The 15,242-nt window shown below is 42.9% G+C and overlaps 2 protein-coding genes across 2 annotated transcripts; both read right to left on the bottom strand.

The window, feature by feature from the left end:
* Positions 1–32: 32 nt before the first annotated feature.
* Positions 33–986, bottom strand: LOC115795563 (uncharacterized). Its single transcript, XM_030751539.1, has 2 exons — positions 636–986; positions 33–380 (listed from the first exon to the last, which is right to left on the bottom strand). Exons 1-2 carry the CDS (start codon positions 984–986, stop codon positions 33–35), a joined length of 699 nt encoding a protein of 232 aa, XP_030607399.1.
* Positions 987–1,020: 34 nt separating this feature from the next.
* Positions 1,021–14,658, bottom strand: LOC115795564 (uncharacterized). Its single transcript, XM_030751540.1, has 27 exons — positions 14,518–14,658; positions 14,238–14,422; positions 13,962–14,144; positions 13,229–13,320; positions 11,970–12,139; positions 11,654–11,807; positions 11,493–11,569; positions 11,217–11,397; positions 10,980–11,135; positions 10,596–10,729; positions 10,290–10,448; positions 9,980–10,163; positions 9,579–9,790; positions 9,156–9,344; positions 8,765–8,907; positions 8,496–8,655; positions 8,296–8,379; positions 6,598–6,735; positions 6,289–6,405; positions 6,102–6,194; positions 5,810–6,024; positions 5,500–5,693; positions 5,158–5,412; positions 4,833–5,062; positions 4,094–4,258; positions 3,100–3,177; positions 1,021–1,140 (listed from the first exon to the last, which is right to left on the bottom strand). Exons 1-27 carry the CDS (start codon positions 14,656–14,658, stop codon positions 1,021–1,023), a joined length of 4,209 nt encoding a protein of 1,402 aa, XP_030607400.1.
* Between the last annotated feature and the right edge of the window lie 584 nt (positions 14,659–15,242).

A 15,242-nucleotide genomic window follows, 5' to 3' on the forward strand; every position in this document is an offset into this window, starting at 1 on the left:
TCTGATAAGCAATATTTTTCTTTGTGCATCCTTTAAACATGTACCTGAATCATTGTGCAGTTGTTGTGATACAACAGCGACCCTTGCAGGCCAGGCTGGGACATTACAGCTCCGCTGGCCAAGACAGCACACTCCTCCACCTGCACGAGGACTTCAGCATCAAATCTCAGTTTTCCTGACGTGCTGGTCAGCCTCACTCTTGTCTTTTTTGGCAGATCTCTGAGTGCAGGAAGATCATGGTTGAGCTCACCATCCACACTGAGCTCTGGCCAGGCCTTTGCATTAAGCCTCAGAAAACCCCTTTTGCCTTCCATATCAGTGTCCAGCATTAATGTCCAGATACCATGAGGGTCCTGCCACACTGAGCCATTAATATTACCCTTTAATACATAAAAAAAAAAAAAAATCATTGTGAGCAACAGTGGTAGCAACAAATACATCTTACCAACAAACATGTCAAAAACAGCAGTGTGTTCTTTGTAGCGTGTTCTAGGTGTCTTGACTGAAACACACTGTCAAGTTTCTTAATTCTCTAATCTGTCTTTGGCTGTATGTGATAGGAATACAGACAAAAACAGGGCTTAATGCAGCTTTCAAGTGCATAAATGATTTAGTAATCATTCAAAAGGCCCAACCTGTAACATCGGGCACGTAGACTCCAGAGCCAATAGCCACTCTGTTGGTCCTCTGGTTCCTATAACGCGATTGGCTCTAATTTGACATGTCCCAACTTTGATGAAGAGACTTCCAGCCTGTTCGGGGCCTTTAGGAGCAGTAGCGTCTATAGTGATGATCTGTGGTAGACCCTCACTACTCAGCCAGAGGAAAGAATGAGTAAGGGTCCCAGAGAGGTTTGGGCTCCTGCAGGACTGGGTCAGCTCTAGAGAGAGGTTCTGATTATCTGCCCTCACACAGGCAGACACAGTCAGCTGGCAAGGAACAACCTCGAGGAAGCCCTGTAGAGCCAGGGACACAGGGAGATTCATTCCCTAAGGTGCAAACATAGGTAGAGAATGCCCATTACTTCTGAGAGATTCTACGAATATCCTGCAAGACATATGCATAGCTGTCCAAGCTTGCAGCTGCATCATCAGTGGCGTTGTTCTGCTCTGCTGCTGTGATGAGCTGTAGCTCAAACTTCTAATGGGCTGGAAATTGTATTTCAAAGGAGGCTACATTAACATAAACACAAGTGATTTGCAGAGGAAATTCCAGTTCTTTTAACTGTGATGAAAGAAACCGCAGAGTATCAACATAAAACTGACAGATTTACTAACCTGTAAAGAAGGACAGAAGCTGGTCACATTAGCAGTGTAAGAAATCTGCTCAGCCTCTCTCAGCGAAGCCTTGACTTTCCCCAAGTTACCCCTAAAATAGCAGCGTCCAAGCTCCAGGCCAACCTCCACACCCGGCAGAGGGGCAGTTGAGACATTTAGGAGTAGAGCTCCATGGGTAGGAAATTGCAACTTCTTTAGTGGTTCAATGGAGTGCTGTACAGATGCCCTGAGATTAAGTTGGGGGTGACAAGATAGAGACAGGCTTAGACTGCCTTTGTTTACTCCCTCAGCCTGAAGAACAGTGCTGAGATTTGTGGAACAACCCCTCCGGGCGATGGAGATGTTGAATGAGGTTTGTGGAGGCAGGAGAGTCTATTGAGGAGGGAAAAAATAAAATAAGTAAAGATTAAACTAGGAGAAATTCTTCTATGCAAACACGATCTCATTATTGTCAGAAAAATGACTGTGAATTATACAAGGAGGAGCATGTAAAGTGCTACAGATACATATGTATATATTTAAAAACTTTAATAAATTATCAGTACAACAAAATGAACACAGGGTTAACAGATGGCGGCTAAAGCTCTGTGCTGTGTTGTAGGTGACAAATCCTTAGAAAGCTGCCATTCATTACAACCACTGTGCTTTATTCATTGGTGTGTTGGTGTTTTCAGTGTAGCTTGCACTACAGTGGAAAACCAAGAGCCATCTCCAAGGTGGAGATGTTTCTTTTGCTTTCCTTCAGGTGGGAAACAAGTTTCCTTCAACTGATCCTTGTTTCCTCTCTAACCTTCAGCAAGACACATCGCTGTTGGACAAAAAGCATCCACCCTCTCCTCCTGCCCCGTCCTCCTCTGTGCTGACTTGCCAGGAGAAATATGGAGCACGCATCACTTTCCACCTCAAACTGGGCTTGACTTGCTGAGGTAGACATGCTAACAGTGAGGACCTGTGGTACACTAGCAGTAGCTAGCAGGCTTTGCTGAAGCGTGGATCTAAAAGAGATGGAGGGCTCCCAGGCAGCAGTGATGCTCATCTGTGCAGAGCGGGCATTAACAGAGATTCGAGCACTTGCGGCAAGGGAGGTATCGATGAGTTCACCCGAACCGTGACAGTCCACTCTGTTTGGGATGATTGTTCCAAGGTAGGCCCATTGGTGCTGGAGTCTCCAACCCAGCTCAGCTTTATTGTTCTTTAGGCGTACAGACAAGAGGCCTTGGAGAAAGTCTTGCTGGTTTTGAAAGCTCAGAGATCCTTTGAGTCCATCTTTTCCTCCTTGTGCATATACAGTTAAAGAGGCTTTGTGTGACACACCCCCCTCGATGCTTTTAACCTGCCTCCAGAACAGCCTCCCCACCCCCGTGCATTGAAGAGACACAAGCAGACTGGATCTCAAAGAATCCCACACTACACGGACCTCTCCCAAGATGCGACACCATCTTTCCAGCCTCATCCGTCCTGTCACTGAAGCCTTTTCAATAACACTGTGGGTTCCATACTCAAGAAGCCCATACCAGCGATACTGCCCAGGCCTCTCCAACCTCAGTCTCACACTCAGATCTGTTCTCCAGGGGCCAATCACTATCCCGATCCCCAGGACCCACCTCTCAGGCCCAGGCCGGAGGAGGAACCTAACACCAGATGTAGTGGGAACCCCCAAATATGTAAGTAAGGGGACAGATGAATGTGTGAGGTTAGCTCTGAGCTCTTTCTGACCACTGGAACTATAACAGCCTTTAGCTTGAGCGCTAAGGCTAAAGTGAGCAAGCGACAGGCCATAGCAGAGCCTGTTGTGTGGTCTATAGGAGCGAAAGGCTCGTACCTCCATGGGGCTGTCTGCCACATTTCCATAGCAGTGAGCCGAGAGTCGGTCTGCGGTGACGTCCCCTGTGCAGTTCATCTGTGAAAACACAACCCCCTGTTGGCAAAGTTTGTTTTTGTCTGAAGGAGGAGATGGAAGAGGAATCACTGAACTTTAGACCAGCCACATAAAAATAGTACGGTGCCATAACATAATAATCTGAGCCCTTGTTATGGAACATATATGTTTACTGTTGAAAGAGTATTTCAGTTTCTAGACTAGTGCTTTACTAGATACGACTAATCGCTGAGTGCTATTAGTGGTAATGGAATAGCCTTTTATCTTTATGAAATAAAATTTGACATTTGAAAAAAAGAAATATTGCACAGACAGCCCTTCCAGACCTTTCTTCCAACTCTCCTCCTCCGGGAGACTTTCACTGTCGAAAAAGTGAGGCTAGATGATCCTTTTATCTTTCAACCTTCCAAAAATAAAGACATATCCAACATCCGCACAGCTCACCATAAGGACTACAGCCAGCCAGTCTGGCTCTTTCCTGTGGAAACAAAAACTGTCTACTAGCCTCTCTTACTGTACATTTTTTTCATTCATGAAGCAAATGAGATATAAAGTGTTAAAAAGTAAAAAAGCTGCACTCTCTCAACAAATGCAGAACTGCTCTTTTGACTTGGTTCTTGTTCTGTATGTGGAGAACGGCATTTAAGCAGTTAAGAAAATGAAATTTGTGTTTAGCTTATGGATGTAACAATGTAAAAGTGAAGCTCACAGATCTATATCTGGGTCTTTCTTGTATTTATCCAGTTTGACATTATTTTAAATGTATATATTTGTAATCTCCCTCTGCATACTGATTTATGGATCTTCCCATTTAGAGTACCAAAAATGTAAATATATTTAAAGATCATGGGTAACTACAAAGAAGTGTTCAAAGTTTTCCTTTTTGAGTGACAGCCTGATTCTGTGAATGTACATGTGCAAACTGTGTCACATATACCTGTAAAGAGGTAGGTATGAGTCCTTGGAGCAGCTTCATCTGTTGCCATAGAGACACTACCAAAACGCTGATTTTATTTCTTGATCCAACGTTTAAAAGGATGTCAGCAACTCTCACATCTTCCATGTGAAGGATCAAGCCCGTGTCCAGTCCTTCTGTTTCTAACTAACAGAGAGAAAATCAGTGTAAGAACAAAGGAAAGCAACCCAACAAATGTATTAGATAAAAACAAGAAAATACAAATGTTTTAGAAATCTGTCAAAAAATTTGCTTAAAACTATTTCCCTATTTATTAGGGAAATAACAAACTGAATTCAGGTTTTTAGACCCAAATTTGAGCCGTACGTTGAACTTCTCTGAGAAATCAGAGATTAATCAAGCATCCCATTCAACCACTAAAACTAATTTTTCTGTTCAGAAGTGCACGAAAATAACTGTAATTTGTCATCTTAATCAAAAAATAATAATGCGCTTTAATTTTTTCCCCTTTTTTTTGTAAAATTAAAACAATTTTGATTAAAGTGCTTGTGCTTACTGGTGGATTAACCATCACAGAAACATAAAAAATTACCAGTACTGTTTATTTTGGGCAGCAGTGGCATAAACCTTACATTAGGTGGTGGTCTGATGAATTTGTAAAGCACTGCATATCCTGAGAAAGCTAACACATTAATGCATTCAGTTTCCTGCTACATTATATTCTTGGTAAGAATAAGAAAAAGAAAAGACAGTCATGCACCTGGTAATGGGCTTTGGCTTCAAAGGAGGGCGGCAGGCCTCTTTTCAGCAGGGCTTCAACTTGGTGCTTCAACCTAGAGGAAAATACCCACTGGGGGGTAGGATGGTGTGTCCTGCCTCCATGAAACTCAGCTCCAAAATGCTCGCGTCCGATCTGTAGCTCTCCCAGGACTGACAAGCCATCATCTTCCTGGGCCCATTTAACCTGAGCACTACTGTTGGGAGGTACACCTGTATTCAGAAGACAGGGGAAACTGAGAGACAGGGACATGTGTACATGTGTAGAAAGTACTGTGTATGTATTTTTCAGATATTGTAATGATCACCTGTGACACCGAGGACATGGAAAGAGTGAGACAGCTGTGCGTAGAGCTCTCCCTTCCCTTGATTCCCCAGCTGGCGGCTCACATTCACACACAAATGCTCCTCCCCGGACCAAACGCACAGCCAGTCGTGGACCACGTGGGGCCTCTTTCCCATCGTTCCTTCTTCATCGCCTCCATCCAGAGTTTCTCCAGGATCTCGCTGATGTCTCAGCTCTGCACTGTACACTGTGTCCATCAATCTAACTCTCAGCTGTCCTGCAACAACATGCACACATTATATGTCATTTGTGATGCTTTTTCAGGGCAAGACAAGTTTAAACTACCTGACACAAATTATTCTACCTTCGATTAAACTGTCAGACTGCCCCAGTGCCCCATCCAACCCCAGGACTGAAGGCAGAAAATCTATGCTGGTCATTGTGTGCCTCAGGTCCCCTGTCACAGCCATCTGGACGCCCTCTGAGTTTTTTAAAGACCCTTTGAGCTGGGCCAGCAGAACCTGCATTCCCTGTGTGACGGAGCCCCGTAGAAAGACCCTGGAGGAGACAGGAACACAGAAATGCAAAAGAAGTCAAAAGAGAAAGCATTTTTGTTAGATATGGTTAAATTACAAGCTACGTTAAAATACAAAAGTGAATCATAACAGACAAACCTGTCTGAGGACATGTTGCCCGCTATGTTTACATGTAGGTCAGTGGTTGTAGGTAGCAGGCTCTGGGATAAGTTCAGCCTCAGTCCTACAGCTCTGTCTCCCTTCTGCATGAAGTGGGACATCTGAGCATTCAGCTTCAGCCTGTCCTTCCCATCAGCCCTCACACACACTGAGCTGCTCCCTTCGCCAGGCACCATCGACATGTCTGCAGACGCCTTTATATTCACACAAATAAGAGCTTAAAATTTTTATTTTGGGGACATAAAAGGAAATATAACACAAACCAGCTCACCTCTAATGTTTTGGGAATCTTTGATTTGAAGGGATGACGGAGAGATGAATACAGACCAACTTTTCCTGACGTTCCATTCAGCTGCACAGAAAGCTAACAGGAATAAAAGAAAAAGAAAAAGCCTCTGATACCAGACATTTATCAAAAATGGATGCTCATCAAATGCACGAGGTGTTGTTTTACTCACCTGGCACTCTTGACGCTCTATTCTTAGTTTCCCTTTGGCCTGATAATCAAAGTCATTGTTGCTGTTTGGGGTCCAAACTACATCTCCTTCCATTATAGCAGAGGAGGGGAGCTGCAGCTGTAAAAGCAATAACAGATTAACTGGTCACAAGTTTGGCCTTTTCTACTGTAAACTATATCGTTCACTGTCAGAGGCACTACACTGCTGACTACGGTCACCGTACAGTGCATCATGCCAATGCACACAAAGCACGGGCTATTTAACCAGACAGTGTTTAACACTTAAACATTGAGAGAGAGGCTTGTTTACCTGGAGCTGATGGGAAAAGCTGCCTTTAACTTTTATTGCTTGGTGAGTTGAATGCGTAGGCTTTAGATGAACTTGCCCAGAGAAAGTCAGTCTCTCCTTGCTCCCAACTCGTAACCTCCCTTGTATATCTCTCTGGTTCTGCAGAAGAGTCCAGAATATTGAAAGAATAATACATCAATGTCCCCAGTATGTTCTTTGAACATACACTAAGCAAGTTACACATATCAGTTTTCCACATATTTTGACTAGTAAAGTGACAATAGTAAGAAAACTTTGCAGGAACCTGACTGACCAGCAAGAATCCTTTGCACGTTTCAGTACTGCTGTTTAAGTACAGCCTAAACTATCATTACATTTTCATGTTCATTAATCACATTTTGCCCCCTCCCTGTTTCTTCAACTCTTTTCTTATTTTTTCTTGTCACACTTACTCAGATCCTCAAACAAATTTTAATATTAAATAAAGAGAATATTAGATAAAGAGAAAAAAAAATAACAAAAAGCTGCTTTTTAAATGATTACTTCATTAATTAAGGGGAAAAAGTTATCCAAACCTACTTGGCCCTGTGTGAAAAAGTAATTTCCCCCTAAACCTAATAACTGGTTGTGCCACCCTTGGCAGCTGGAAATGCAATTATATTCAATTCAATTTTATTTATATAGCGCCAAATCACAACAAACAGTCACCTCAAGGCGCTTTGTATTGTAAGGTAAAGACCCTACAATAATTACACAGAAAACCCAGCAGTCAAAACGACCCCCTATGAGCAGCACTTGGCGACAGTGGGAAGGAAAAACTCCCTTTTAACAGGAAGAAACCTCCAGCAGAACCAGGCTCAGGGAGGGGCAGTCATCTGCCACGACAGGTTGGAGGTGAGGGGAGAGAGACAGAACAAAAGACACACTGTGGAAGAGAGCCAGAGATTAATAATAACAACTAATGAGTAAATGTAGAGTGGGGTTTAAACAGACAAAGAGTGAAAAGAGGTAAGCGGAAAAACTCAGTGCATCATGGGAACCCCCCAACAGCCTAGGCTTATTGCAGCATAACTATGGGAGGGTTCAGGGTCACCTGATCCAGGCCTAATTGTAAGCTTAATCAAAAAGAAAAGTTTTAACCTTAATCTTAAAAATAGAGAGGGTGTCTGTCTCCTGAATCCAAACTGGGAGCTGCTTCCACAGAAGAGGGGCCTAAAAGCTGAAGGCTCTGCCTCTCATTGTACTCTTAAATATCCTAGGAACCACAAGTAAGCCAGCAGTCTGAGAGTGAAGTACTCTCTTGAGGTGATATGGTACTATGAGCGGTTTAAGATAAGCTGGGGCCTGATTATTCAAGACCTTGTATGTGAGAAGAAGGATTAGATTCTGGATTTAACAGGGAGCCAATGACGAGAAGCCAATGTGGGAGAAATAACCTCTCTTTCTCCACACAAGTTATCACAATCAAGCATTTGCAATAACTGGCAACGAGTCTTTCACACTGCCAGTTCCTGTGACGTGACTACAACATTAAACTGTCATGCAGTCCAGCATAAATGGTGAATCAATATCTAAAACAATGAGTGAAAAAGTGCACAGCACTTTCAATGATGGACCCACTGGAGTCATGAACAATAGATTAGATTCAATTTTCTTTAACAGCAGGGTTCAGCTGATTACCCTCTCCTTTTTTTGTAACTTCGAAGGCCGGCGAATTACCTGGTTGCTGGTTACAGTCACACAGATTTCAGAGTCTGATGGAACAGTGTCAGTGCTGAATGGATGGATCAATGCAGAACAAACCTATGTATGAGATCACATTTAAAGATGAGGATCACTGAATACAGCCATTAACAGTCCCCCCCCCACACTTCCCCATTCAAATGCGGAGGTAAATAATTAGCTTTCACAGCACTTACAAAAGGGCTTGGTGGTTGGTAGCCCAGGGTCAGGGTGTGGATGACCTCTCTGTTGGCACTGAAACCAGCTTTAGACTCCAGAACATAGAGGCCATTGAGGAGGTCGACAGTGAAAGTCTCCCGGAGGAGGAGAGTTGGAAGAAAGGTCTGGAAGGGCTGTCTGTGCAAGATGGTGGCTATTAAAGTCAACAGTGTTCTCGTGGTCATTTCTTAAAATAAGATTAGAACCAAACTAAAAAACACTAGCCGACCTGTTTCATGGTACAGACCTAAGCTGGAGCATGGCAGTTTTCTTATACATCCTCTTGTCCTTCTTCAACTCCTCTACTATTCCCTCAAGCTCCACTTCAGTGGGTGGACCCTTTGGCTTTGAGAAGGTCATCTTCAGAATTGCTTGCCTCTTTTTCAAATTCTTCAAAAAAAAATCAACAGTCATTGTTGGTTAAAACAGGACAATCTTTAATCTTTCCAGGTCCTATGCAATCAAAATGTGTGATTTTGACCTATGAAAAAAATACAGTTAGTGGCTAGGGTTATCTCTCATTCCTGTTGACAGACCTCAGCGGGTTAACAAACAACAAAATATGACAACTTCATTCTATAATTAAACAAGCACTTAACACACCCAAACCACAAAAGCAGCCCAGTGCCTCCACCCACCTTATCAGCAGTGTTCAGGGCAGCAGCAAGGGTTACATTTTGATTGCCGTAGGTGGAGGCCATTTGCAGGGTGTGGCTGAATTTAGACGCCTCCAGAGAGATGTCTGCTTGGAGGGGAGAAGTCCACAGTGAGCTCAAGGAGCCTGAGGCCTTTACAGTCCGCTTCCCTAGAAAACCCCAGCCCCCTGCCTGAGGCAGCACAGAGGAAGCTTTGGTAAGAGTAAGCATGCGCAGTTTTCATAAACACACAATATTTGTTTATAATTGCATAACTACAGTGTGGAATTTATGGAACAGGTTTCATGTGGGCTTTGTCTGGAACCATTTTAACACATTTTTAAACCTTCAAATACGTAAATCCATTTTTGCTTGATTCAAAACTAAATGATGATGTTCAGACAGAGCACCTTAGTCTCTCCTTACCTGCAGGTAGGTGATGGCAGGTGTGTAGAGCTCCAGGCGGGCCTCCTTCTCTCTGCCCCTGTCCTTGTAATAACCCTCCAGGACGAGGTTACGGATGGTCATCCACTTGCTGGCTGTCAGCTCAGAGGTCAGCTGCAGTGTATGGCTCTGGAGCTGGTTTAACTTGTGTGCAGCGTAAATGTACAGCAATGGTGTGTCCATGTTAAATGATCCTAGAAGATAATAAGAAAAAAATAATCTGGATAGGCACCTCCTTCCAAAGTGTTCCAAATTTAAAAAAAAAAATTATTTAGCATATTAACAAATATGACTTAGGAATACTTAAATAGTGAACCTTAAACATCTTGTAGTGTAAGAGGACTGTGATGATTTCAGATTATAAAAATATAGAGTTTTTTTACCCTCCCATGTCTTGTGCAGGGCATTTTTAGGTGGGCTTTTCCAGTGTAATCCAGCCACCAATGGCATCAGATTGTTGTAGTTGATTTTTAAGTGAGTGCTCCTCTCGGAGCCTTGCTGTGTCAGGTGAGAGTGTAGAAGCTGAGTCCTGTAGTTTATGTTTTTCTCCGGTACTTGGAGATTGAACTGGAATAACATTAAGCGGGAGACTTATTATTTCTGACTGCAGAAAATATTAATTCGCTATTTTGGGAAATGTTTGTTACAGTGTGGGATATAAGCCTCTTCAGTCTAACAGAGCGAACAGGTTACCTCCAGAGTGTAGCTGGTGTGATTCTCTGTGGACTGGTTTTTGAAAGACTGGCTCAGGAGAAGTGTGTGCTTGTTGTTTATCTCATCCCAGTGCTTGCCGTAGCTCATGTCCAAAGATGATTTAATGTGGCTCAAGCTTTCCTCGTGCCTGAGGTGGATCTGAGAAGGACACACAAACCACAATGTTTTCAATCATAATAATACCCTCTGCTGCCACTGTAAGATAACCTGCACCATCAGCTTATGTTGTTTATAATAAATGAAGCAGAGAAACTTCATATTAGCATTAAAAGTGTCTGCAGGTACCTTATGGTTAATAGGAGCAGTGTTGGTGCAGTAGAATTCATGATCAGCTCTCATGATGTATGTGAGGTTTGAGTCCCTCTCACTCCTCACTCTCTGAGATGTGTAGCACTCCTGAAGCAGGTGGCGAGCATCAACTGCAGGGAAGTCCAAATACATATTTTGTGTTGATAAGAATTACTTCCTTTTCTTCTGCACTTCCCAGAGGCACCTTTGCATGTTGCAGGTTCAAAATGGCAGGTAAAGGTGATGCTTAATTTGTTGCGGCATTTATTACTAAACTCCAACTCATGTGAGTGATGTTCTGAAAACAGCAGGTTCAGGTTTTGTCACTCCCTGTGGGTGGGAAAGTGTCCATGCTAGTCACCAGAATTTCCACTAACTTACCTCCCAGGCCGTATTTGAGCCTGAGCACAGAGCTCCACAGTGAGCCCCTCTGCTCCATCAGCCCGAGCATCCTGCTGCCGACTACACCAGGTAAGAGGAGCTCCGCCTCCACAGAGTACTGCTTGCTGCTGCCATCCCGCCTGCGTTCCAGGACCACTAAAAACACATGTCACTCGCATGTTTTCTGTTGTCTACTGAGTATTGTAGTAGAGATTTTAGAGACAACTTTAATAGTACCCAACAGTGATGCAGGTTCTCTGAACACATTCTTCACAGTGGCAGAAAAGCTTGTTTTCCCTCCCAGTCCACGAGTTATATTTGCAGAGAGGATTATGGGATATCGATCAGGGGCCAACTTGGCTTCAAGGTGGTAGCGAGTCCTCTGCTCTGACAGCAAGGTCTGGGTGTCAGCCAAACCCTGTCGCGGATAAATAATATATTTTTTGGAACTGGGAAAATATTTAAGATGAAATCGATCTAATGTGTTGTAGAAAACATCAGAACAATACTTACCATGATATAAAAATGAACACCATCAATCAAGAGCTCCAGCTTTCCTGACTTGGTATTCCTCTCTTGGTCAAGTTCTCCTGCAAAAACCCCCCCCCCACATTTTCAGAACTGTATCCAAACAGCAGGTGCAATCTTGGCTTTTTATTGTTCATCTGGCCGACCTTGTACATGGATGTTTTTCAGAGGATGAATGATCTTCAGAAGCAGTCTGCGAGGGCTGAAGGCCAGATCCAGAGACATGTCTCTAGGGATGGAGGACTGAGGAGTGGCTAGTAAGAGGTGGATGGATGCCTCCCTGGGAAGCCAGGTCCCTCTCTGAAACACAAACCACTGTGAGACTAAACAACAAAATCAGTTTTATAAAGATTTCCTTAGATGATTTAGGCTGAAAGGGATCTCAAAGCAGGAAAAACAATAGACATGAATTAAAATAAACTCAATGGAAGTTCATTTGTACATCTTAATATTGTCTTGCACCTGATGATGTACTGAGTAAGCAGCCTCAAGCAGATAGTAATGGAGACCTCTGTCCAGCTTCAGCAGCCTGAGGGAGAGGTGGACTGGTCCAGAGGGCGGGAAAGCAACACCAGTGGCAAGTGATGGGTACGAGGTGTTGGAACACAGCTGCCAACCCACCATCTTGGACCCTGCAGGGAAGTAGAAATGTACTCATTGTCCTATAACTATTACTTACTGAATATTATTATGTGCAATGATCACAGAAAGTCAGTTAATGAACTGAATCAAAGAACTGCAGATGATTGATTTTTTCCACACATTATAATCATGATTTTATGAACACAGAAGAGTAAAGTGTACTTCCTTAACTAATAAAATGACATCATTAATGTCCACACACACACACACACACACACACACACACACACACACACACACACACACACACACACACTTGTAGGACTACCTTCAACGAACATGCCTCATAGTACAAATACAGCAAAATACTGTCATGTACTGTGGTATTCATGTGTCACATTCTGAAAAATGGGGAAGTAATGATGTAATAATAGCCATAAGATTATTTAGATTTAGCAGCCATCCATGTCATGGTTGTCTGCATGTGTACCTCTGCACCACTTCCTGCACTCCTGTTGTTTTCGGATCACTCCCTCGAGGTTCCATTTTAACATGCTTTGTGATTTCACTGAGGTTTTCAAGCTTGTACAGAAAGCATCAGCTTTTGTGTGAAACTGAGCTGACATTCATCATTAAAGAGCTGACTCTCTGGCTACAGTCCAGATACTGGTCTTCAGTGTCCAAGCCTGAAGTCTGGACATCAGGCCTGAAAGTGACCAGGAGCATGGTCATTTAAAAATATATATGTATTAAGGAGGTTGTATCACATGAGGGAGGACATTCAACATAAATGACCTGAATTTCTGGCCATCAGGCATTGTGGATCCAGTCATAGAACTTTGAAAAAGCCGTTTGTCTTGACAACCAAATCTTGCTCTCCACTTGCCCTATGCATCAGATTCCATTCATCTTCCATCATCCCCAAAAATGTCATTCAATCTGAAGGGTTGCTGCTTTCACAAAGCAGTGGAGCATCACCACTGTGTGCAGCAGAAGTTATTAAAGTTATAGCCTATATACACTGTTGACAATCTATGTACAAAACATTGTAAGGGTAAAAAAAAAAAAATGCCAGCTGTTATTGACATAACCCATGTTCAAGCATGTGACAGACTGTCCAAGAATATCTGTGTACTCACAGGCTTTTGGCGTGCAGGTGGTCTTTTGGACCCGACTCTTTGGCCCCTTTATCTCCTCTCTGTGGTCTCCACTGAGCTGAAACACTCTTGATCTGTTGAGTACAGAAATCACAGATCCTCAATCACATCTTTGAATTGGAACAAACTAACTAAGATAAATATTAAGTCATATTTGATGTTTTTTCAAATATTTTGTACAGCAATGCTGTGATCTGTAAATGCTTAAACTGGCAAATCCTCCATGTCCATCCTTATCACGCTGTACATTTTTGGCATTTTTTTCACCCACATAATACATTTAAACCCTCTCTAAACAGTCTCATAATCCTTAATGAAAGTAAGTAAGTAAGTAAAATTTATTTATGTAGCACTTATCACAGATAAAAATCACAAAGTGCTTCACAACAAAAAACAAAAATAAAAGTACAACAATATAAAAACAATAGAATACAATATAACATGTTAATTAAAAGCTTGTCTGTATAAAAATGTCTTCAGCTGCTTTTTAAAAGAGTCAGTGGAGTCTGTACAGCTTAAAGACAGTGGAAGAGAATTCCACAACCTTGGTGCCACAGCCCCAAAAGCCCGATCCCCACGAGTTTTAAAACGAGTGCGAGGGACCAACATTAACCTTTGACCTGATGATCTAAGAGCTACTTAGACTTTGTCTAAGTAAACACACATGCATTCATTAAAACAGGGGACTTATAAGGGAATCATTTTAAATGTGTACCTGAGAGAGAAGATGTCCATTAAGTCCTCTGGTGTGTTAAGTGTGACCCTGAAATCCTGCCCCTCCTGCAGCTGGATGCTGCCATCCACATTAGTGGCACTCCTCAGCTCAGCAACCCACTCCACTGCGGCCTGACCCAAAGCACTGTCAACCCCCATCCTGACTGAGAGGCTCACATCAGCACTGAGAACAAAGAGACAAGTTTCCCCTGATACACCAAAAAAAAAAAAACAGCCTGTGAAAAAAAAAGAGCTACATTTGGTAACATGGAAGTACTTGGGTTTGATGTATCCTGTCAGGGAGAAGTGAGAATAATCCCTGTAGTTGACGTTGCCTTTCAGACGCAGTGAAAGAAGGGAGGTCATGTTGATGCCCAGTTTGACGGGTAAACCAGACAGAGACGGTAAAGCCAGCTCCTCTGTCATCAACATGGATCTGTGGTTCAGCTGCACCTCCTGACCCTGAAGGGTGGAGAGGAAGAGCGAATAAGGGGGATAATGGGAGGTAAAGAGTTGGAGATAGAGACCGTAATAACACATGACCACAGGCATCACACCTTGAGCAGTTTGACGGCCAGTCCAGCCATGCTCAGCGACACCTGGTTGATTTGATTGTGGAGATCTTCGCATGTAAACACGCTGAGCTCATTCCCAAACACCTTCACACCAATCCAGCAGCTGGGCCTGTTCTCGTTCATTTTCTTTCTTCCAAACAACTGCAAAAAAAACCCCTCACAGCATAACAAAGATATGTGCTACTGACTGACTGGCAGTAAATGTAATTACTTTCTCATAGTGCAGTTTTAATTCATGTTTTGTACTCCATCCATCCATTTTCTTAACTGCTTGTTCTAACCCGGGTTGCAGGGGGTGGGGCCTATCCCAGCTGTCATAGAACAAGAGGCAGGGTACTTCCTGGACAGGTCTTGTTTTGTACTCGATAATGTCACTACTACATTTTGTTGTTTTACATTAAACGTCTGTTAAGCAAGTATTTATAAAATGTTTCAAATAAACTGATTCTCATGTCTAAAAGATCCACATTTGTTTGCTTAATACTTCAGTGAATTAGTAATGTTTCACATTACAGCCCCTGTAGATCTGCCTCTGATTAAGAATCATTTTGATTAAGCCTCAAAAAGTTTGAGTGTTGATTAATGTGTTTTTGTAAGCTGAGTGTCTTTGGGTTTGACCTCACCATCGCTCTGGCCTGGTTCAGGTAGCTGTCAGTGCTCGATAAACACGTCTCTTCTTCTCCTCTATGGCCATCATCCGTTTTCCT

The sequence above is a fragment of the Archocentrus centrarchus genome, chromosome 17 (assembly GCF_007364275.1).
Source record: "Archocentrus centrarchus isolate MPI-CPG fArcCen1 chromosome 17, fArcCen1, whole genome shotgun sequence".
Classification (NCBI taxonomy): domain Eukaryota; kingdom Metazoa; phylum Chordata; class Actinopteri; order Cichliformes; family Cichlidae; genus Archocentrus; species Archocentrus centrarchus.